The sequence below is a fragment of the Megalopta genalis genome, chromosome 16, assembly GCF_051020955.1.
Source record: "Megalopta genalis isolate 19385.01 chromosome 16, iyMegGena1_principal, whole genome shotgun sequence".
NCBI classification, from domain to species: domain Eukaryota; kingdom Metazoa; phylum Arthropoda; class Insecta; order Hymenoptera; family Halictidae; genus Megalopta; species Megalopta genalis.
In genome coordinates, this window is record NC_135028.1 from 2,103,014 (window position 1) to 2,126,427 (window position 23,414).

The 23,414-nt window shown below is 36.0% G+C and overlaps 2 protein-coding genes across 11 annotated transcripts in view; one reads left to right on the top strand and one right to left on the bottom strand.

Moving 5' to 3' along the window:
• LOC117219499 (neural cell adhesion molecule 1) overlaps positions 1-23,414 on the bottom strand; it is a 46,694-nt gene that overhangs the window by 13,005 nt on the left and 10,275 nt on the right. For 8 of the 10 annotated variants that reach the window (XM_076527038.1, XM_076527039.1, XM_033468684.2 and 5 more), the window contains exon 1: positions 1,211-1,628. The exons of 1 other annotated variant lie outside the window; for it this stretch is intronic. In XM_076527038.1, the coding sequence (XP_076383153.1) occupies positions 1,211-1,271 (61 nt within the window). In that variant the 5' untranslated portion in view covers positions 1,272-1,628. Of the gene's footprint in view, positions 1-1,210; positions 1,632-23,414 lie in introns of those variants that run through there. One more of the 10 variants, XM_076527041.1, reaches the window with a different exon arrangement.
• LOC143260682 (uncharacterized) lies at positions 3,110-11,869 on the top strand. The gene is made up of 10 exons (XM_076526996.1): positions 3,110-3,950; positions 4,038-4,172; positions 4,239-5,548; positions 5,612-5,860; positions 5,929-6,141; positions 6,209-6,315; positions 6,752-7,140; positions 7,697-7,718; positions 7,837-7,874; positions 11,739-11,869. Exons 1-10 carry the CDS (start codon positions 3,110-3,112, stop codon positions 11,867-11,869), a joined length of 3,435 nt encoding a protein of 1,144 aa, XP_076383111.1.

Below are 23,414 nucleotides of genomic sequence, written 5' to 3' on the forward strand. Positions count from 1 at the left end.
GATAGCACACCTTATCAGCTATCAGACTCGTTTCACGAGGCAAATAAGTACATGTAGAAATGAATTAACAGCACAGAGTTTGTCCATGGTGTCCGTTGTTCGTTTTTCAACAATAATTCACATTGCGAATTGCATAGTTTTATTAGAAATCAAAACATTTTATGGCTTCCCCGTAACAATAAATGCGAAGCAAACATATCTACTTGAAACTGTTTTCATCTCAGAATTGATAAAATTTTTTCAGTTGATTGTATTTCTAAGCAACCTTATATATACTCAACTCTTTTATTCGTATTTGAGATTGTAACTCCAAGCCTACTTCAAAAGCCTACATATTTATCTAATTATCTACTCATTGATTTGTTAAAGATCATGGCATACATCAGGCCTATCCTATATGTATTTGCACTGTGCCCTGTAAGGCTAAAATATCCTCGAGTCTACATTGTATTCTATTGTACAATTTCAGCGGTCTAACCGGGAAGAATTCTATCATAACTTCTCTGAAGTTCGCAAGGCCTGATTGACTTTCGTTGTGACCTCTACGATGATATTAGAACGAGACAATTTTTGTTTCTTGTATATCTTCATTTACTTTCATTTCTCTAGACTTTAATATTAGTAAAATACAACTCTAGTTACATTTAGAAAAATTAATATCATTTTTGTTTAGTGAATCACAAGTCAGAGTTGTGATTCATGGATCTACTAAATAAGAATGATTTCGTGTAATGCAAGGAGTTAAATACAATCAATAATGCTTTCATTTTATTCGATAACAGTAACTGCAATAGCATGATCGAATGTTTCAAAATTTGTTTACAGATCATCTAGTAAATTAGTCTTTCCAACGTCTCAAAAATATTCAAGTGGTACCGTTAAATTTCGAAATAGTTGCTTAATTTTGAATTCAGTTAAAGTTTCTTCCCGAAGCGACCTATGTTTGTGTGTGTATGAATTAATCAAAATCTTCTAGTTTACACTAGTGTGTAACACGTGTCCTTGCATGTAGAATATTTACAGTAAGGTGATCATACGAGGAAGCTGCGATAAGAAGCGGGCTGCCAGCAAAGGGTAAGAAAGGACGAGTGTCTCCATCGAAATAAGCTACCATGCATAGAAATGCAATGGGAATAGTATCCAATTTTCTGCATCGTTGTTTAGATGAACATAGAAATATAAAATCACAAACAGGCATAGCCGTAGTTACCTCTACAAAGTTGTGAGATAAGAACGACAGCAAGGAAAAATAGTCGGTGGCGGCACTGCATTTTTCTGTGGTGTCCTTTTCGTTGCTTCTTTTTCTCGGTCTCTCTCTTTCAGTAATCGACGATTTAATCACAAATCTTAAAGTCTTTAGATGTTTGACAAGACACTAGGGAACGACATCGCACGGGTACCTCGGCTTCTAGAAGCGCGTCACTGAACGAACGAATTATAGTAACCTTTCCAAGACCTGACCGCACCCTGGCAATCCTTTGACCACGACTTATCGACGACGACATCATCTTAATCATCGTTCTTCTTTATTTCACACAACACTTGAAGCTGACCGCAACTACTTATATTCACCTCGCAAAGTATGTTCACGCCTTTTTAAACAGAATAACTTTTTCAAAATTGGTTCAAAAGACTTGACTATCTTTGAGATGTTAGATCGACTAGTTTCCTAAGGATTGAGTATGCAAAAAGATTTTTAGATTGCACTTGATTGGGATGATAAAAAATTAAGAACTGTTGTCTTTTCAACTTTTTAATCTAAGCCTGTAATGAAAATTTGAAAAATGTATTTTATAGATCTCGGTAACTTATATGCATGCTGAAAATTTCATCGAAATCGATAGACTCACGGTCAAGCTACAGCCACTGAAACATGTAAAAATTACTTGTTTTTGGTTGAAATTCGTGAGATTTTGCGATCTTTAATTGCTTACAGCTCACGTGAAGGTCAACCGAGTTCGATAAAATTCAGCCTTCTTATAAGTTATCGAGATCTGCAAAATGCATTTTTTAAATTTTCGTTATGGGCTCAGATGAAAAAGTTAAAAAAATATATTTTAATTTTTTTATCATCTCACACACACACAATCAATTGTAATCTAAAAAACATTTTGTATACTCGTTGCACAGAAAACTGGTCGGTTTATCATCTCAATAATATTCAACTCCTTTGAACCAATTTTAAAAATATTATTCTGCTTGAAAAGGCGTTAACGTACTTTCCGAGACGACTGTACTTTTGTCAGTGTGACTCACTAAGGCCTGACTCACAGTGGTAGCTTTCCTCAAATGTTGATCTCAATTAATAATTTTATTCGATTTTTATGAAAATCGACATTCGTATTGTTTTGACGTTGCTGAATATGCTATAAAAAATGCGAAATACGAAGTGAAAAATTAGACACCACTTATATAAGCATTGCTTTTAATTCATTTTTTGAGAATAATATTCCCATCACCATTCTGTAGACCCATTTTGACAGTATACAGGGTGTTAGAACGGCGGACGTAAAATACCCTGCCGTGAAGGGGTGGATCTAACTACAAATTATTATATCGTATCTTAACATCCAATACAAACAAGAAAATTGCCTGCGCGTTTATTTTTAAAACAAAATTACAAATGTACACAGGCCGTCGAATCGCGACTGCTATGTGAAAAGTGCAGAAAACCCTTTTTCGAATGCGGTTAATACTATGTAACGTTCGGAGAATTTTCCGACGTGTTTTTTCTTACTCCTTCCTAAAGGCGTTTGCCAGGCTGACACCAGCCGGTGGGCTTCGCTCTGAATATCGTGAGTCAAATACCTTCAAAAGAATACGAAAACGAATCTTCTGGAACGGGGACATATATGAACACATCCACTACCATTTTTTAAGGAAATTTTGGGCATATAAAGGCCCCAAGTGCCCCATATAAGGGCCCCAAAAGTATATATATATATATATATATTCATTAAAGCTACTGCCATTATTTAGTTTATTCTTTAATAGAAGTTTATAGTTCAGAAGTGGGATACACTCGCGTGTTGAGTATCGACCTGATTATTCGAAAATCGTCTTCGAGTGAATGATAAGTGAATTTGACAAAGTGGTATAAGGTCGTGAGATGTCGAAGGAAGTCGGTAAGAGACGATCAGAGTCGCCGGACAATTATGAAGCCGAATTATCGAGTCGATATCATAGGCAGCGGTCTCGGAGTTCACGGGAAATGGAGAAACGTAGGGACTCGGTTACGGGACCACAGCCATCCACCCACAGGAACCGATCTAGAGAAGGACGATCGGACGGAGGAAGAAGCTCGAGTATGGATGACGGTACCTCGGGGATTGGTGAGTCCGATTTTGCGAAATTGACGGCAGCTCTGACGGACGCTATTCGAGCAGGCTCTAAACGTGCTAAACAGGTCACGAATGATAAGATCATTCCGGGTTTTGATCCTGAGGTTACAGACGCGTCGGTGCTGGAATGGCTGCGAAAGATTAACGAATTGGCAGTAGTTTGCAATTGGGAGGAGACAGATAAGGTTTTTTACGCAGTAGGTAAATTGCAAGGGATTGCCAAACAGTGGTACGATAGTCTTACGAGTCCTCCTTTGGTGTGGGACGTGTTTTCGGAACTGATTAGCACTCAATTTGCCGGGGAGGAGAATTTTGGCAAACTTTTAGAAGTTGCAGTCGGGTACAAAAGTGTGCCGGGGCAAAGTTTGCAGGCATATTGTTTTGAGAAACTAAAAAAAATTAACAAACTAAATCTGGTCTTACCAGAAGAGAAGTTAGTTGAGTGCGTGGTGTATGGCATTCATGACGACCATATTAGAATGAATCTAATGAATCTAGCCAAGAAAAAAACAATTCCGGAACTAATGAACTGTTTAGATTTGCTTACGATTGAACTATCCAATAGATCGAATGTTACCAAAGGGAAAAGAGATTTCTCTGACCGGGAAGGTAGATGGAATAAAGCGAGACGAATCGAATCGGGTGTATGCTTTCGCTGTGGGAAAAAGGGGCATATAAAGTATAATTGTCCACTAGATATAAAAAGAACGACAGATATTGGCAAGGGCGCGGGGGTAAGAAATTCCGTGGGAACAGATGGAAATGGTGCTTTAGAAAAAGGTAGAACTGGTGTGAAATGTGGGTACTGTGGTATATTGGGCCATACAGACAGTAAATGCTATAGGATGCTACGTAAGGAAAACGCAGGGAAAGGAAAGAGTGAGAGAGCATGACTAGACAAGGAAGGGGCATCGGTGTCGGGCGAAAATGTTGGGAACCATCGGGCTCAAGCATTAGAGGTGAAGGTCGATCCTTTGGTTAAATCTTTAAAGAAATGTGTGGTAGAGTCTAGGGAGAAAACATGCACAATTGATTTAGGGAGCGAATGTTCGATAATTCGGGAAAGCTTCGCACGCCAGTTAAATTTGACGTTGAAAGACACCAATAAGGTGTTGTCCGGTTTCAATAATTCGGAAGTGGTCCCCATTGGACGCTCTAAAATCAGTATATTTATTGACAATATACCGTTTAAAGTTAGGGTGTTGGTCGTAGCGGACGATCAATTGTCAAAAGAAATTATTATTTGCAGAGATGTATTAAACAAAGCGGGGACCCGAGCGATAACCGATTCTTCGGGTGTTACGTTCACATGTGGTGGTTATCGCAGAGAAGTGTTGGAGATAAACATGACTTGTTATGGTGAAAGAAGACCGATAGTGGAGACAGATATCTGCTGCGATAGTAGTGTTGGAGATAAAAGTCGATTATTGGAGTTAATAAATGAATACCGAAATTGTGTAGCGCTAAATCATAACGAATTAGGTCGGACCTCGGTAACAGAACTAAAAATTGAACTATTAGATGATGAACCGGTCTTTCATAAACCTTATCGTCTCTCACAGGCCGATAAGGAAATAGTTCGTAACATAGTGGCGGAATTGGAAATGAACGATATAATTCGGCCGAGTAAGTCGCCCTACGCTAGTCCGGTAGTACTCGTAAAAAAGAAAACTGGAGACACGCATGTGACAATAGACTACCGGGCCTTGAACCGAAAGACCAAACTTATGAAGTTTCCGTTGCCAATTATTGAGGATCAGATTGATCAACTATTCGGGAAGAAAGTATTTACGTCTCTCGATTTAAAATCGGGATTTTATCAATTGCCTATACATCCCGATTCGATAGAGAAGACGGCGTTCGTTACCCCAGATGGACAGTGGGAGTTTTTGCGTATGCCGTTTGGCTTGGTTAATGCTCCTTCAGTTTTCCAGGCGATGATAAAAAGGGTAGTGAAAGAACTAGCTCTGGTATACATCGACGATGTATTAATAGCATCTGAGGGTTTGGAGGAGGCATATGAACAACTAAAAGCAGTCTTGAAGGCTTTGGACACGAACAATTTAACATTAAATTTGGCTAAATGCAGGTTTTTCCAATATAAGATTGATTATCTGGGTCGCGAGATTTCGGAGGAGGAATTGCGGCCGGGGTTGTATAAGATAGAGGCGGTTTCAAGAGCTGCCGAACCACGGAATGTGAAGGAGGTTTGACCATTTTTGGGCCTCGCTGGTTACTTCCGTAGATTCATTCAGAATTTTGCCTGCAAGGTTGCTCCGTTAACAAAGTTGTTGCGCAAGAACGTGCCCTGGGAATGGGGAACGAAAGAATCTGAAGTTGTTAAAGAGGTAAAACGGATTTTGGTCGATAGGCCAGTGTTGGCAATCTACAGTCCATCTTTGACTACAAAGGTTCACACTGATGCGAGCGCGATTGGTCTGGGTGCAATTTTATTTCAGAAGCATGGCGGGGTAGCTTTGAAAACGTTCAGGGTTTATCTTCTAGGCATTAAATTCACGGTAATAACGGATTGTAGTGCTGTGAGGGCTACTGCAGCTAAGAAAGACACTGGTGGATATATATGCAGGACTTCACGTTCGATATTGTTTATCGCCCGGGCACTAAGTTGGCTCATGTAGATTATTTGAGTCGGAATCCTGTAGAATGTTGCGCAATTGATATCACTGAGGCAGAGTGGATCAAGGTTGCTCAGTTGCAGGATCCCAGTCTCGAAGTGGTCCGAAAAATTCTCGAGTCGAAAGATATACAGCCGGAGACTAAGCAGTACTTCGACAAGTATGTACTAAAAAAAGGAGTCCTGTTTCGAAAAACTGAAAGGGGTTGTACCTAGTATGTCTCGATTTCAGGTAGTAAGATATTGTCACGATGAACAAGGGCATTTCGCGGTCGATGGAACGTTAGACAAAGTGCGGGAACATTATTGGTTCAAGGGGATGAGAAGGTTCGTCACAAAGTATGTTAAAGCGTGCCTAAATTGTTTATATTATAAGAATCCCGGTGGGAAAAAGCCAGGATTATTACATCCAATAGAAAAAATAGCTGTGCCATTCCACACCGTGCATCTTGACCACGTCGGGCCTTTTGTTCGTAGTCAAAAAGAGAATACCCAGGTTTTAACGGTCATTGATGGATTCACTAAATTTTGTATACTTGACCCTGCTCGTAACACTTCATTCAAGAACGTTTTACGCGTGCTGAGTCAAGTAATTGCAATTTTTGGGGTACCATCTCGCGTCATTACCGACAGGGAATCGGCTTTCACCGCAAAATCGTTCGAAGCTTTTTGCGTTGAACATGGCATGAAACATGTATTGAATGCGGTGGCTACACCACGGGCACTATTAATTGTACTATTAATTAATAAGCGCTATTAATTGTACTACCAATAGGACCACTCGCAAGTCTCCGACGCAGCTGCTGTTTGGATTTAAGCCACGTAGTTTGGCAGGGGCCAAATTATTAGCGGAAATCCAGGATACGCTGGATCAGTTGGACCTGCAGAAAATGCGTGAAGCCGCAAAAGCTGCCACGGATGCGGATCAGGAGAGGCAGAAAAAACGTTTTGACACAAAACGCTATGCACCTCCGAAGTATGCAGTAGGAGATGTTGTGATGGTCGCTGCCAAACATGGAGCGACAGGGGAAAGCCGAAAGCTACTGCCTGTAGCGAAAGGGCCGTTCAAGGTGACTGCGGTCCTACCTGACGACCGATATGAGGTTCTCGATCTTCGGGACATGAGGAAATCGCGTAATAGTCGTACTGTGGTCGCTGTTGACAGTATGAAACATTGGGTTACGTTTGATGCCACCCAGTAGACGACGGTGAGTTGGCAGTGGGCAGCTTCTAGTGCAGGATTCTGTGCAGTAGTACTTGGTCGGAGTATGTTACCCTGAGCAGTAATTTCGGGTCAGAATTACTTGTGCGTGACGGGTGCATGCAAGGTCGGGACCCAGGTCGAGTTCGGATTGTCTTAGGGTAGGGAGTCGTCGACCCTATCTGGTAAAGAGGTTCGAGCGGAGGCTATGACATGAGGTCGAGTTCGGATCATTCCTAGAGTAGGGAGTTGTCGACTCTATTAAAAAGATTTTATTTTAAAATAAAAACAATTGATACGAAAAAATTATACTTATAAAATTTTATTTGTCATTTTAAAAAATGATTTTAAACAAGAGCTATTCTGGATCTTAGATTCTTTGACACTATTACCAGAATTTGTAACTACATTAATTCAGTAAGCAGCGACATATTGTAGGAAAGTACTCAAATCAGACGTTCGTATTTTAATTTGGTAAGTTTGCTTGATATTTTCTTAACTACTTATATTGTTCAATAGAGCTCTATAGACCGTCAAATAAGTAAGTAAATAAATAAATAAAATAAATAAATAAGTAAGTAATGTACATTCTATGCATTCAATAATGCTTTTTGTCAATTGGAGATAGAGTAATATTAAATCGATGCGTTATTCCACAGGAGTCACTGGCTCATGGTATTGTTAGATCTATTGGAAAGTACTGTTCACTTTTTATATGAAGTTTCTATTTATATATGAAATTATGAAATATCGATAAAAAACAAAATAATGTTACTGCAATTTTATTTTCCAAGCATTCACCACATAGGATAACAATTGTAAATACTAAATAGTTAATCTTTTCCAGATTAACCAGATTAGTAATTGTATCTTTATTAATATTTAATTAAAATATTAATATTCGATACCATGTAAATTAGGGTGGACCTTAGTTACTCTTGGTGAAAAATTTTTCTGTTATTGACCCCGCCAATTTCTGCCATTTAGTAAAAAAATTCTATAAAAAATGAAGTCGATCGGACCACGGGAAGACGTGTCACATCGGCTTTGTTTATGCAAAAAATATAAATTCCATTAAAAATGGGAAAAATATAGATTTTAGCACGTTATTTGACTACTAAATGTTACTTTAGACTAATATCTATAATTGTAACAGAAAAAGTAATTTATTAACAACTCAAATAATTTAAACAAATAATTTAAACAAATATTACAATATTTTTTATATACATATAATATAAATAATACTAATGCTATCTTTATTTTTTGTACAATTTAATTGTATGCAACTTTGTAAATATTATTATTTATTATAAGTTTTAATTCGATATTTTCTTATTTACTGTAGAGTAACGCTGTTTATATTCAGTTACAATTTGCGTGTGTGTAAAATATCCTGTTTTTCTTTTTCGTCCTTAGTAATACAAGTTAGATACTCTTTCATCAATTTTACTACTCGCTCAGCTGTGTTATTAACAATCTGTAAATTCCCTACAATTCTTGTTGCCGCAATATAATTTTCATCTTTTTTTAAAAATTTCAATGTTTGTGTACAAACAAAATTATCTATGCTAATATTTATGTATTGTTCGATGTCTAACCGAGGAGCTATGGCAGGCACTGTTCTGCGTATCCACGCAAGTATATATTTGTTTATTAAAAAAATTCAAAACTTTGAAGCCCTAAATTTACCACACTAGTGTAGCGTCTCAATGAATCTTGTATATAGGATTAAGTTTTCCGAACATTTCTTGTAACTATGCTGCACGCTCTGAATGATAATTATGTCATCTTCGAATGGATGTTCTATTTATTATTAAATCAGTTAGGTCGTGGCCTAAACCTTCTGCCGCAGCCATAACGATTCGAACTGCATCATGGTCACTTATTCTACAAGAATTTATAGCAGCTAATAATTTTGGGGTTAATAACCATTTGCTTTCCTCGTCTTTTCTTAGGGTTACTCGCCCCAGATATGTCGCAGTCTAATGCCTCAGTGTCCTCACCGTCGGATACCTGAGACTTCCTGTTCTCACCTTTTTTGTAGATCATTTCGGCGATTCGCGGTTTTGTAGAGCTTTCGCCATTTATTATAAAGTTTCTCCACTTTAGTTACACAATCCGATTTTTGTTTTAAAGGAATTCTCGCATTTTCCCAGAAAATGCTTTAATTACAAAAAACTTCTTTAATTACTAACATCGAACTATCACGTAAATTTAAATTGACTTTTCGCTTATTGTAGAACAACACACACAAAACTCGTCCGTTGCTTGGTAACTTAGCACCAACAATTTGTGATTCATAATGATCCAATGAGAATAACTTATCACTGCTTTTTGTCTCCATTTTATTTGACTCACTGTATTATTTCCAATGCGAACTGTACGAAGTTTCGGCCTTGACTGAAGCGAGTTTTCTTGTTGAAGAGCATAGGAAAAGTATAAACATAAAATAGTGGAAAGTTTTTAAGGGACTTAAACATAATAACTCCGGAAATCAGTTTATTAGGCGAAAGATTCGTAAATAATCGCAGTAAGCTAAACCGTGCTGACAGGTACTTACATTTCATAGTGTAGTACTCTCGTACTCATATACGCTTAGACTTTCTAATACACTATTCAAACTTATAAGTAAATATTGTTATCAAATAGCCAAGAAATGATATTTTTATTATATAATAATAATTTTTTCAGTGATAACGTTTAAATGGAGTTACAAATAGAATTGGAATAAAATTAAAGAAATTTTGAAACTTCAAGTCGTTTGTGACACGTCTCCCATACTGCCTATACACCTCTGCTTTTGCAGAAATTATTTTTTTTATCAAATGAAACAAATCTAGGGGGTCGCATGAAAAAATGCGATGGTAAAAAAATAAGGTCCACCCTAATGTACATGTTAAAATAATCTACAGGGTATCCCAAAAATGTCTCGCAATCCGAAAGTGTGGAGTTCCTCAGGTCATTTGAAGCAACTTCTTCCTTTACAAAAATTTTCTCCGAGGCACCGTTAACGAGTCATTAACGAGAAACAGTGACCAATGAGAGGCGAGCTCAGCTGGCGCGACGCGACCGAGCTAATGAGCGGAACTAGGCTTCGTGCGCTGGTTGGCTGGGTCGCCCGCATCAGCCGTACTCGATTCTTATTGATCACTGTTTTTCGTTAATAACTCGTTAACGGTGCCTTGGAGAAAATTTTTGTGAAGGAAAAAGTTGCTTCAAATGATCTGAAGAACCCGCCATTTCTGGATTGCGAGACATTTTTGGGACACCCTGTATATTGTAACACGACACAACGGGACAGTTTGCCAAGAAAAAGTAAGGGAATCTTGTTCCGATCGGAGAATTTCGCAAGACTTATTTTGGTTTAAACTCCCTTTATTTAATAATGATTTCTGAGTGTGTTGATGGTGATAATAGATCTCAGTAGGCGCACGTTTTGAAAGGATTTGAGCTGGTGCATGTTTCTGAAAATATCTGAGCTGGTAGACGTTTCTGAAGAGAGAGTATATAATATAACATTATATACGTTTTTCGTTGTTACGGCTGCATATATTAAGAGAAAACTATCATAATTGCACGAATAAACTAAATATTGCATTACGTAATACAATGGCTATCCGATCAAGATCACACAAGAGACTATGTACGGATTCATACTACGAATTATTCCACTAGGAAGCATATAATGACAATGACGCTTATTGGGTTAGACCAATGGGATATATATATATATATATATATATATATATATATATATATATATATCAAGTTCACACAAGGGACTAGCGGCCGCTAGGAAATTCAAACATCTGCCTTCCTAATCTTCTTTCCTAAACTTTTCCTTTACGACAGCTCTAATAAATACCAAATGTGCAGCAGAACTCCTGTCCTTCCCTAATCCTAAAAAAAACTCCCTTAAATACACTCCCAACAAAACAATTATCCGAACTTTCGCGCATCTCGACTCGCACAGACATTTCCTATCTTCCCCTTCCAAGAGAATTTCATCTTTTCCCTTCGTATGACTGTCCTCGCAATCACTATAAAAAGGCAAAAAGCAACTCCGCACCGTCAGTTAGTTCAGTCACTCAAGTTGAGTCAGATACCCCAGTCGGTCCGGCCAGTCCCAAAAACTCTGCACATCTCCACACTCCGCTAGCCACGCCCGCGCACGCTCATAGACAAGAATAAATACTATCAGTAAAGGCAAAACACACACACACACACACACACACACATCCTGATTTATTTACAATCCTCGCTAAAGGACTATGTACGCTAAGCCCAAGTAGGGCTTTCATATCTTTCTGCAATAGTTTACGACGTGTACACGTCAAAGACGTAACAAAGGCCAAAATCGCGTAGGAAAGATTATCTAAAGCCTACGAGAACAGGAGCTCGTCACATATTTTATTTTTAATGAGAGCAATATTTAAACCAGATTATGCGAACTACGAAAATATGAACCAATATGTGTCAAAGGTTCTCAATTTGTTTCAAAAGCTTGCAAATATCGGTAGTCGAATAGAACACAAGTTACTCGTTGTTATACTTTCAGCTGTTTTACCATCGAAATATGAAACGATAGTGATGGCTCCCGATGGTCTACAAGTACAAGTCACAACGGAACATGTGAAAAGTAAACTATTACAGGAAGATATGAAAGCCCTACTTGGAAATAATTTGTAGTGGAGAATTTACAATAAAGCAGCAACAGGAACATTAGAATAAAAAGAGATTTCAATTTCAGATGAAAGTTATAAAATGTTATGGTTGTGGAGAAATAGGCCATACGAAGCCAAATTGTAGAAATTTACAGCCAGAAATTCAAAATCTTCAAAGGGTCGAATGAATCATAACTGGGGCTTATTAACTGCTTTAATGGCGAATGTAACAAAAAATGAATGGTACATCGACTCGGGAGATTACACAGCAGGAGCTGTCACGATTGCAGATAGTAAAATTATTCGCACTGCGGAGAGCGGAAACGTAGATATAAAAGCCAAAGGTTAGTCTAAAAACAAATCTAATACCAATGTTTTACAAAAAATCCGATTCCAAAACGAAGGGAGAAGTATTGGTGACAGGAACTGACGTAAACGGATTATATCAATTAGACATAGAACCGTTACTACGCATTGTATATAATGTCGTAAGGAACCAACCAACTCAAAGCTTTGACATGAAAGACTTGGCCACCTAAATAATTGTAGTATGACTTTGTTAAGGAAAGGCATGGCAATCGGGATCGAATAAAATGAGTCCAGTAAGAAACCATATACATATAGCCTGCATCAATGGAAAATAGACTAAATTCCCGTTCAATAGTGAAGATCGGAAGAGAGGAGATGATTTTTTATGAATTCTACGCGCCGATCTTTGTAGTCCATTCCCATAATTAAACTGGTTTAGAGCACGATACGTATACATTCTAGTTGACGATTTTTCGTGTGTGACATTCTGTTACTTTCAAAAATAACTGCTTGGTTAACAAATGAGCAAGACAAAGGCATTAAGATATTTAGGATAGACAATGGCACAGAACTCGTAAACAAATAAATGGAGGACTTTTTAAAAACTAAAGGTATCCATCACCATACAACTATTCCGCACACTCCTTAGCAGAATGGAATAGCTGAACGTGCTAACCTCACTATAATAGAGAAAGCAACATGTATGTTACAAAAAAGATTCGGGTTTCAATAAAAAGTATTGAGAAGAAGCAGTGAGGACAGCTGCGTATTTAAAAAACCGTTCACCTTCAAAAGCCTTTAAAGGTAAAACGCCATACGAAATATGGACCAATGAAAAAGTAAACCTACGGCATTTACGCATTTTCTGGTTGCAAAGTCTGTATGCACATTTGAAAACAACAAAAGATAAAATTCGATAAGAGGGCGAAACAATTCCCAGACGAATTCCCAGCAGAGAAAACAAGTCCAGACAAGAAAGACGGCAGCTACAGAATTAATTTTGAACGATCGAACAGATCAAGATGAAAACATCGAGGCGGAAGTAGATGTATTCTCAATAACATACCACGATACAACTTTAACCTCCAACAAAGACACTGAAGACGGATGATCATCCAACTGTCCAACTAGTCAGGAGATACCGGGAAAAAGAATGGAAAACAAGAACATTTTTGAGTATGATTAGGCATCAAGAGTTTCTCACGACGAATTCGGATTCAACGTCAGTACAGGGAGCGTTCGAAGCACTCAAGAAAAATGAGGTACGGGTACCAGAAGGACGAAAACCGATAAAGTCTGTGTGAGTTTTTAAATTAAAAACAAATAAAGACGGAAATGCTTTGTCTTGTGGTAAAGGGGTATTCACAGTTCTTTAGCGCGGATTTTAATGAAACGCTTTCACCCGTTAATAGATATTCCGCTATTAGGACGCTATTCTTGCTTCAATTGCAACAAGGCATGAGTTAGAACATTGGGACATATCGACAGCTTTCCTCAATGAAAAATTGAGAGAAGAAGTCTACAGGGCGAGTCATTTAAATCGACTCAATCAAATATCTTCGAAACTGTTGATGATATTAAAAAATATTTCAAACAAACGTTGAATGGTTTTAGGTGGTACGTAATCTGCTATGATAAGATTTTTCTAGATGAACGCGTGGACTTTATTTTTTTTAATGGAATCATATATTTTCTGATGAACTATTCTATACAGGTTGTCATTCCCTTCATAAAAAATACTAAGACATTCATTGCGAAAAATCATTGGTTCAGAAAATATTCTAATTTTAGTATCTTTTAGAGACCAAGTAAATCTTTGCATTCAGGCTGAAGCTCATATTTTTGAACACTAACTTTAGATACGTGAGTGGTATCACTGTTGATAAAATTAAAATATCTGCTAAACCAATGATTCTATTTAACGAAAATAAAGTTAACCTTGTATAACGGTAGCGTTCCAAGAAAAAAGAAAACTCCATTGCCGAATCGAACATCCATTCATCTGAAGGAGAATAGAGAGAGAGAGAGAAGAATAAGAGGCTCGTGTCGATTGTAGCCTCGTGAAAGAGAGAAACTAAGACTGACCATTTTATGTAAATAATGTACATGCAAATATGTGTTTAGTTTGTGAAACCCCGCATATATCCTCCATGCTATTACTATTATCAACATATTGATTTGATTTAAGTGGGTTACCCTGTATATGCATGATGGTTTTATCACTGACAAAAATAAGATCTGTATATTAAAACGTGCGATGTATGGATTAGAACAATTTGCACGAGTCTAGTATATCAGAATTCGTAATATCTTAATAAAATTAGAATTCGAGGAAAGCGCGAATACTTCGTGTGTAGATTATAAAACTGTAAATAATTTAAAACTAATAATGATAATGAACAAGACAAAATCAAATTAAAGAACCAAATTAACGCCACAAATGCCGATTAAAAATCTAGGTGAGATAAGATTAAATTTAGTATGGAAAATTGCGAACCAACTAAAACTCTGTATACGGTGGAAGCGAAATTAGATAAGACAACCATAATAGGTGATCGTCCTAACCAGGAATTAATGAAATTATTTGACCTTATGTACACGTCTAGATATTGCTCATATTGTAAGTTATCTCAGCAGATTTAAGAATAGCCATAATGAAGAGCACTACCACGCAATGAAAAGTATATTGCGATATTTAAAAAGAACTAAATACCATTGTCTAGCATACAGAAAATCCGGTATTCAGATTACAGGTTTCGAGGACGCAGATTAAGCAAATGAAAGCGAAGATCAAAAATCGTACAGCGGATTGCTTCCCTACTAGGCGGTGGAGCCGTGACATGAAAGAGCAAAAAGCAGCCGACAGTGGCAATTTCAGCAGGCGAAGTCGAATATTCAGGCTGTCTTAAAATTATCTCGCAATCCGGAAATCATTTGAAGTAACTTTGTTCTTAGCGAAAATGCAATCCGCAGCTTTGTTTACGAGTTATTAAGGATAACCAGTGACCACGTAGTAATGATTTGATTTTGATCTGGGTCGATGCTGAACGGTACGAAAAGCCAAACGTCAGTATTCTTCAATCAAGCAATTGGCTTCGTCGCACCTCCTCTCGTGTTATCGGTGGAACGCTTGAAATTTCCACTGCCGATGGAGTGGAAACGCGATAGAAGTGATACAGATCTTTCCACCGAATTTATACACGAAGATCGAATCATAGATGAGCCTGATTATTTTGACGAAGCGGGACCGAGTCAATCAAAAAAGTCAAGAGGGACCCAACTAGTAGAGTAGCTGTTACTGAAGCATTAAGATATAATTTAGATGATTTAGTAGTTAATCGGTCTTCAATTCGATGCTACCACTGTCAACAAAATTGTGTGAAACATTCCAAGATTTGCCGAAAAATATAACTGTTCACTAGGATAAGAAGCTGCTACTATGATTAAATGGTAAAGAATCTGTTGAGAACTTATCAGTTATAATTACGTATGACGGAAATGAAAAACTGCTAGGAATCCCAGCTATTGAAAAATGCACTGGGAAAGAATAGACCCTAGTCATATCAGTACTATTAGAGAATTGAAAGCTGACAGGTAGGGTTGTAGAAATATGTTATAACATGATGAATTTCGCTGGATGGTATGCACATTTTCGCCAGGTAAAAGTTGTAAAATTCTTTAATGAGTTTTCGAGGAGCATGGTTGGGATTTTTAGTCGCTCTGCAGTTTTCGTCGCGCTAATGTCGCGATGTATCCTTCGTAAGGCCAATATCTAATCTTTTGGGTTTTTGGGTTTTTCTCCTAAAAATATCACTGTCATGTAGTAAAAAAAGAATTCGGAAAGTTCATGCTCCGTGACTTGTTCATTACTTCAAATGCAGCCCTAATCCATCGCGCCCCTCTGTTAAAATCATGTGCTGTTTGCACCCTCGACCACCTTGCAGTTCGCGCGCTCGCTTCTCATTGGTCACCGTATTTCATTATTAATTCGTTGACAAAGCTGTGAAACTCTTTATTTCCCGGAAAGACGATAATTTTTAGACACTCTATAAATTAACACACTCTATAATCTAAGTATTGATCTGCGTTGCACCAGCTGTACAAGTATAATGAAGTTGACATTTGAGGTATTTAATTCCAGAATATGCAACATTAGCATTTTTTGAATAAGAATTCTATGAATTATGGCGTATGATCCAAAATCTGAATTTTAAACGCATGGAAATTTCTAGTAAAAGGATTATTTTAAAAGACATAAAGAATTATATTAATATTGGCATAAAAAATTTCAACTCATCACAAAGTCACAATTTCTATTGGGAAAGCGATGGAACGTATAAAGGTGCGTTAGAAATAGATAATAAAGAATTTAGAAGTACTTAATAACAGCGCAGATCGTGGCGTGAAGCTTATCACGGAATGTAATAACTTATTAACGAAAAATTAATATAATAAACAATTCATTTTACAAGTATTAGAGAATTACAAGTATTGACGAATATGTAATATATCGTTATAAGATGTTTCAGTTACCTTTGTTATAATGTATAATTAGAAATTAAGATTTGATAATATTATGTACATGTAAAACGTTATATTATCATTCAAAAGCATTTAGTACAGCCTTTAAAACAGTAGAACACATTTATATTCAAGTTAACGTAAATATAATAGATGTTTTAAAACATTCAACTCCAATGAAGCCCGGTGTCTGTTGTCTAATCGCTCCGAAATTTTGTATACATTGTTTTTTTACCATGGAGCATAATTTAATGGTGTAAGTCAAACAAATATTCTAAAAGCATTTTTGACTTCTATAGCTAAGGAGTACACTAAACGCCACAGGGTATCGCTGAAACCAAGTTCGGGCGAGAAAAGCAGTGACAACTAGGAGCATGTAAGCATTTCTCATATTTTTCTATAATTACATGATTAACCCCTTACAAAATATGAGTGTTATACTTTTCTTCAAAATCGAAACAAAAGTTGATTCTCCTGTAATGAAAATCTAGGAATTGAGGTAAGTAAAAACGTACAAGAAACAAAAATTGCCTTGTAAAACGAAAAATGGAAATCGTAGTGCAACGAGTTAACTGTTTATAATCCGATATTTTATATGGATTCAAAATAATTGATCTAATTTGAAACCAATGAATTTAGGAACGCAAGATTAAATTAAGTATAAATAATTAATATGTAGATTAAAAATTAAGTGGCTATTCTATTCTAGAGGTCAATTTTTTAGGTGTTATTTGTGATTTTTTTGAGAATCATAAAGAAATTATTGTGTCGGGATTTATGGCATGGTATTAGCCTATATTTAAAGAGTATACACTATTTTTTTCATAAAAGAATATTTAAAATTAACGAAGGTACAACTAGTTTAGTAGTGCTCCTTCAGTTGAACATGCCTTCATGGTTGCTACGATTTCGGCCATTCTTCTTTAAAATGGACAAACAAACATCCATTATGTTCAGTATAAACGTGACCATTGTCGGTATCAAAAATGTATAAAAACATTGAGAAGATCATTTATTATTAGTTTATCGATTTTTTGTGCTTTTTCAACTTTAGCTTGCCAAAACAAATAGTTAAAAACATTAGATTTTTAAAATTTGGTACGGACGATAAAGACACATGTGCTGAAGATACCCTCCAAATTTGATCGTAATCGGTCAACTAGAACTTGAAGAATCATGGCAACCACTTGGAAAGATTGTGGTTCCGAAACAAACGCATTTAAAATATTTCATACAAATATGTGTACGTTCGAAGTCTGCTTTTGACTTAGCGATCGGTGCTGAACTGAACATGACAAATGCTTTGGTACTTGTTTCATGGGACTCAAAGGGGCTCCTTTCGGAATATTCTAACCCTAAAACAAAGAAATTTTGGCAGATTCGGCGAGAAATATACCTGCTACTTGCATTACCATGCAACAGTGCGTCATCAAACGCTACGGAAAAACGCGATACAACTTCATCAATTTCTCAAATTTAATAATATCCACAACTAGAAATATTTTCAAAAGTATATACTTTCATAAAATGAAATTAAAAAATTGATTTTTTAAAGTCTCTAGACTAGAATACCCAATACCCCCTTAACAACGAATTTATAATTTTCAAAGTGCTGAATTTATTTTCATGTGCGAAGTAAGATTTAATAACTAAAATGCATAATATCCTTGATCATGTAAGAGAAACATCAGAACAAGATACAACATTGTGGCTACAAATGAATTAAAACTATTAAAGAAAAAAGATAGATAAATAGATAAATTAGAGGGAAGCGGATGCCCGCTTCACCTAATCATATTTTCTGGCATCGCGTAACTTAGCCAATAATGACTCAGAATTTGAAAAGTGGGAGGGTTCAAGTGAAACGACCTACTCATTCCCCTTGCCCTTTGCATCTTTTAGGTTTCATTAGAGTATCATCTCCCCATTTCTCAATACTAGAAGTAACGCTGAACGATTTCGCAGATGCGACACGAACTCTCTTCATAAATGCCAAATAAAGCTAAATGTTCTAATAACACCCAGTTTCAAGTAAAATAGAATACAATGCAAGCGAACTTACCTACATGTTACAACTCAAACAGAAGTAAAAACGAAAAAGAAGTGATTCCGCCCACAATTGCAGAATCAAATACACTTTCAGTACACACTGCTATACATATAGTACTTATAGTGCTTAATTAGGATATAGTTAATATTGCATTTTTTCATTTTTATTCACTCACAATTAATTAGCACGAATTGTTAAAAACTTACATGTCACAAAATCCAAATATTGAAACGCAATAGAAGAATCAATACGTTCAGTAAGCAGTACTAAACATAGCTGTTTTATATTAGTTTATAAAAGTAACAATAAGGCATTTATTTTAATTTTGAACGAGTGTTCAAACGAGTTTTCAATTTGAATAATCGTAAATTGAAAAATTAATGATCCGTCATTTTCACAGGTTCCATAAACCTAGTGTTAACAATATCCCAATAAACCCTACAAGAACGGAGAGCGTGCCTGATTATTCTGATTATGAACTTATCAAATATACATATAGCACATACAAAATTAAAGAATTCAAATACTAACAAGAAATGTAGAATATAAAACAGAAGAACTTCGAAAAATTGAAGAAAAGGTTCATTCATAATGTTCTATATAAACACGTCACTCAATAAATTAATGAAATTCAACCAAAGAATGAAAATGTGAACAATACAATCAAAACCTAGAATACGATAGCATCGTTCTGTACTTTCAATTGAACTTTGCATGAGTATTCAGTTCTTCGATGGTTCTAACACGATCTGATAAGTTGTTTCCTGATGAAAGAAATCTAAACTGAGAAAACAAGAAAACGAAAACTATAGTTTAAACACTTTCCCGTTCGAAAAATATTGAAATTAGTTGCACGTTGTTCACTGTCACTGACAGCTTCTGCTGACACATTTTCAAGTTCACAAAAGAATTGAAACGTCCTTGCATTCTTCAATCAACGTAAATTTGAAAGTTTTAATATTTTATTTCGTAGACATTTAACAAACAAGTATGACATTAGAGTCACTATCGAATCAACGACGTGAAAACACAGCAGAACATACATAGAGTTTTTTCATGTCGAGGGTTCATTTGATTTAGAGATACCCCAGAAAGCGAGCTGACTAGCATCAGGAGGTAGAAGAATACTTTCTGAACAATCTGAAGTCTCGGATTGGCGGTAGGCCATAGACCTATCAGCAGAATTAGTCTTTTGTGGAACGTGGTGTCGGAACCGTTTACGAATATCACCGTAACACGACGGCAGGGTCGTGACTGCAGTACGATCGATTTTCCAGCGTTTTTATATCGTCGCACGCCCCCTTTTTTATTGAATTCATAGTGAAATGATTGACAGAAGATGTAATTTCGATAAGACAATGACCGTCGCGATTTTTCCGTTGGCGAGGGTAGAAAACGAAATGCATTAATAATGTGCACAAAGAATAGTCCTTACACTACGGTCTCTCCCTATGTGTGTCCCCCAGTTTTGGGCTGCTTCCAAGCAACCAAACGATCAACTCAGATGTTTACTGAGAACAACTAGTGAAATTGGAAGAAGCAGGCGAAGTGAAATGGCCAGAATTGAGAAATCGCAAAGGAATCGTGTTCCACTACGACAATGCGAATTATCACACATCTTTAGGAACACGTATAAAATTATTAGAGCTTGGTTGGGTAGTGATGTCGCATCCTACATATAGCCCCGACCTTGCTCCATCGGATTATCATTTATTTCGAAGTTTACAAAACTTTATAAATGGTAAAAATTTAAATAATAACGATAGTCTCAAATCGCATTTCATTGAGTTTTTTTACTGATAGGTACCAGAAGTTTTATCAGCGCAGAATTATAACCTTACCAGAAAGATGGCAAAAGGTCATGGAACAGAATGGAAAATATTTGAATGATTAAAGTTCACTTCTTGTATAGAAAAAATTGAGTTTTATAGCACATTGAAATACCCCGAATTTACTTTCCTGCCAATCCAATATTATAAATGCGAAAGGAAAGTTTCTTCTTTTACCAGAAAACTTTTTTGCATTATTACGGAACAACGACCAAGGTTCATTTGTAACTCCACGTTTCTTTTAATATTATAAAATAGTACATACGACAAATCCAATGGGCTATCGAATGTGTACGTTTCATTGAAGAGCATACTTGAATAGCTTTGGCGATATTGTACGTAGAAATTCATAAAAAGAAAAATATGAACACGGCTAGAACTTTCCAAGCGAGATTTGTTTACCTTTTTGCACTGATAAAATGAAAAAAACTTTCTGTCATCGAAGTATGTATCCTCCCGTACTGCTTAACGTTCTTATTACTATGTTGTTTTGTACTTATTATTTATTGTACTTCTGGATACTTGAAGAATGTGTTTTGATTTCTGAGCAGAACTTATTACAAATATCTCGTACGTCTGCCGTTATACACAAGTGACAAGAAAGAAGAATATCACTCAGAGACATTATACACTAATTGTTACTCATGCGCATCATATCGTGTGCCGCGTACCGTGGAGCACACGTGGTTTTTGGGCAACACGTGGTGTGACCAGTTGTCGAAGTCGCTTCGTGACGCATGTCACATAAAGTTGGTAAAGTTCGCTCGTACCGTTTATTTCTTAGCATCATCCTTATACTTCCATGTTATTTTTATATGTATAAACTTCCATGTATATTGTTTTGATGTAATACAAATTATTCTAATATATTTTTCAGAATGTATGACTCAAGAAATGCTTTAAATATATGTGTATTGCGATGTATATACAAATAATAAGAAAGACATTAAATTTCAAAATTGTTAATTATAGTGAAAGGAAATGGAAATTAAAGTGAGACATTTATTGAGAGAGTACGACACATCGATTCTTTCCCGATAAGAAACATTTCTTTAATGGTAATATGAAATTAATATATTCCTTTCCTCGAGGAAAGTATTAATTATGTTTTTATTGTGACATACTCTGATACCAATATAAAATAAAATGTTTGAAGACTGTGGTACTCAATTGCTAGCCATAAAAATGCTCATGAATATACCGTTCAAGAATGGTGAACTGTGTCACGCAAGGGGAAATCAATGTGCCCTTCTAACACATTGAACAGGTGAAAGTATCCATATAATGACGTTTATGTTGCAGCTGCGATAAATTATGATAGCGATGCATCCAAACATCTGTTGTTGCAAACAAGAACACCTCATATCATATGTTTTTACTTTCGAAATAATTATTCGTCTGAAGTTACAATCATTAATTCTTTGTATTAATTTCGATTAAATTGCATTATATTTATGAGCTCATCGAATTTGTTTCCTAGATTTTTTTCGAATAAATATGTAAATCCTATATTCTCTAGTTTTCTCTTTGCAGTCACAGATATATTCTATAATTTTATGAGGGAACAAATAGCGAAATGTGTATATATTCTTCAATGTATCATATTGTCGACTTTAAAGATAATGATAGCTCTTCTCCAGTATCATTCATCTACAAGAAATCTAAATGAGACTGAAACTGAAAAGCATTAATAAATAAATAAATACTATCACAGCGTCATTATAAACGAATCAATATAATGCTTGGAATGGAAGAAAAAATTTATTTATAATGTGGTGCATTACAATGACTATAAAAACATTATTTCCGCCAAACAAATGAAAAAAATAAGAAGTATTTTTTATTATCTTGTTCTATGTATATTTATGTTACGTTCTCATGCACTCGCGAAACGGAGCCCATACTAGCATCGCTTGGAGTAAAACAAACACTTACTACTATTATAGTAAACATAATATAATCCCTATTGGACAAGGGAGACGAGGAAAACGAGGAGGATGCTGAGTACATACCTTCCAAATCAAAGTGGAGGCTACAGTGAACGAAGCTTGCATACGAGCATTAGTATCTTTTCAATAATAAAAACTTAGTACTCTGTTACTAACATTAAAATTAAGTTGAAAATTTAGACGGCAATAAAAAACAAAAAACCAGTATTATAAACACAAAAGAACATCTATAGTTTTGGTATACAAGATATAATGCAATAAACATATAAAGACACTGTTATAAAAAAAACAATAATTATAACATTAGTAATTAATAGTTCCACCATTACGTTTTATTACTTCACATACCATATTCTTTATACTGCAAACTAACTTTTGTTATGTAGTAACATTAATTTTATCCCATTCTTGCCTTATAGCGATTTCCAACTTTTTAACGTTACTATACTGTTTATTATTTAATATAATCTTGATAAGATCCCCCATACGTTTTCTATGGGGTTTAAGTCGGACAAACGTGCTGGCCACGTTATAAGTGATAAATCTTTTTGCCAAAACCATTCCATTATTTTTTTAGCACTGTGTACAGTAGCGTTATCTTGCTAAGAAATTATATTTTCATTCACGGTTTTCTTCTATAAACGGAATTAAACAATCTTCTAATAAATCTATGTATTTATTTGCGTTCAATGTGGTGTAAATTTTTCATACTGGTGTTTTTGCAGAATAGTTAAACGCATTAAACTTCCTCCGCCAAAACTGCTGCTCATGACCAATCCTATATCAGTACGCAGGTCGTATCAATAATATTTATAACCGTCTGGTCCATGTGTTTCCATGTGTTTAGTAAGAGGTGGCAAGAGGTGAAAGTAAACGTTGAATGCCTGCCCGGAGACATCCTTCTGTTCGTCG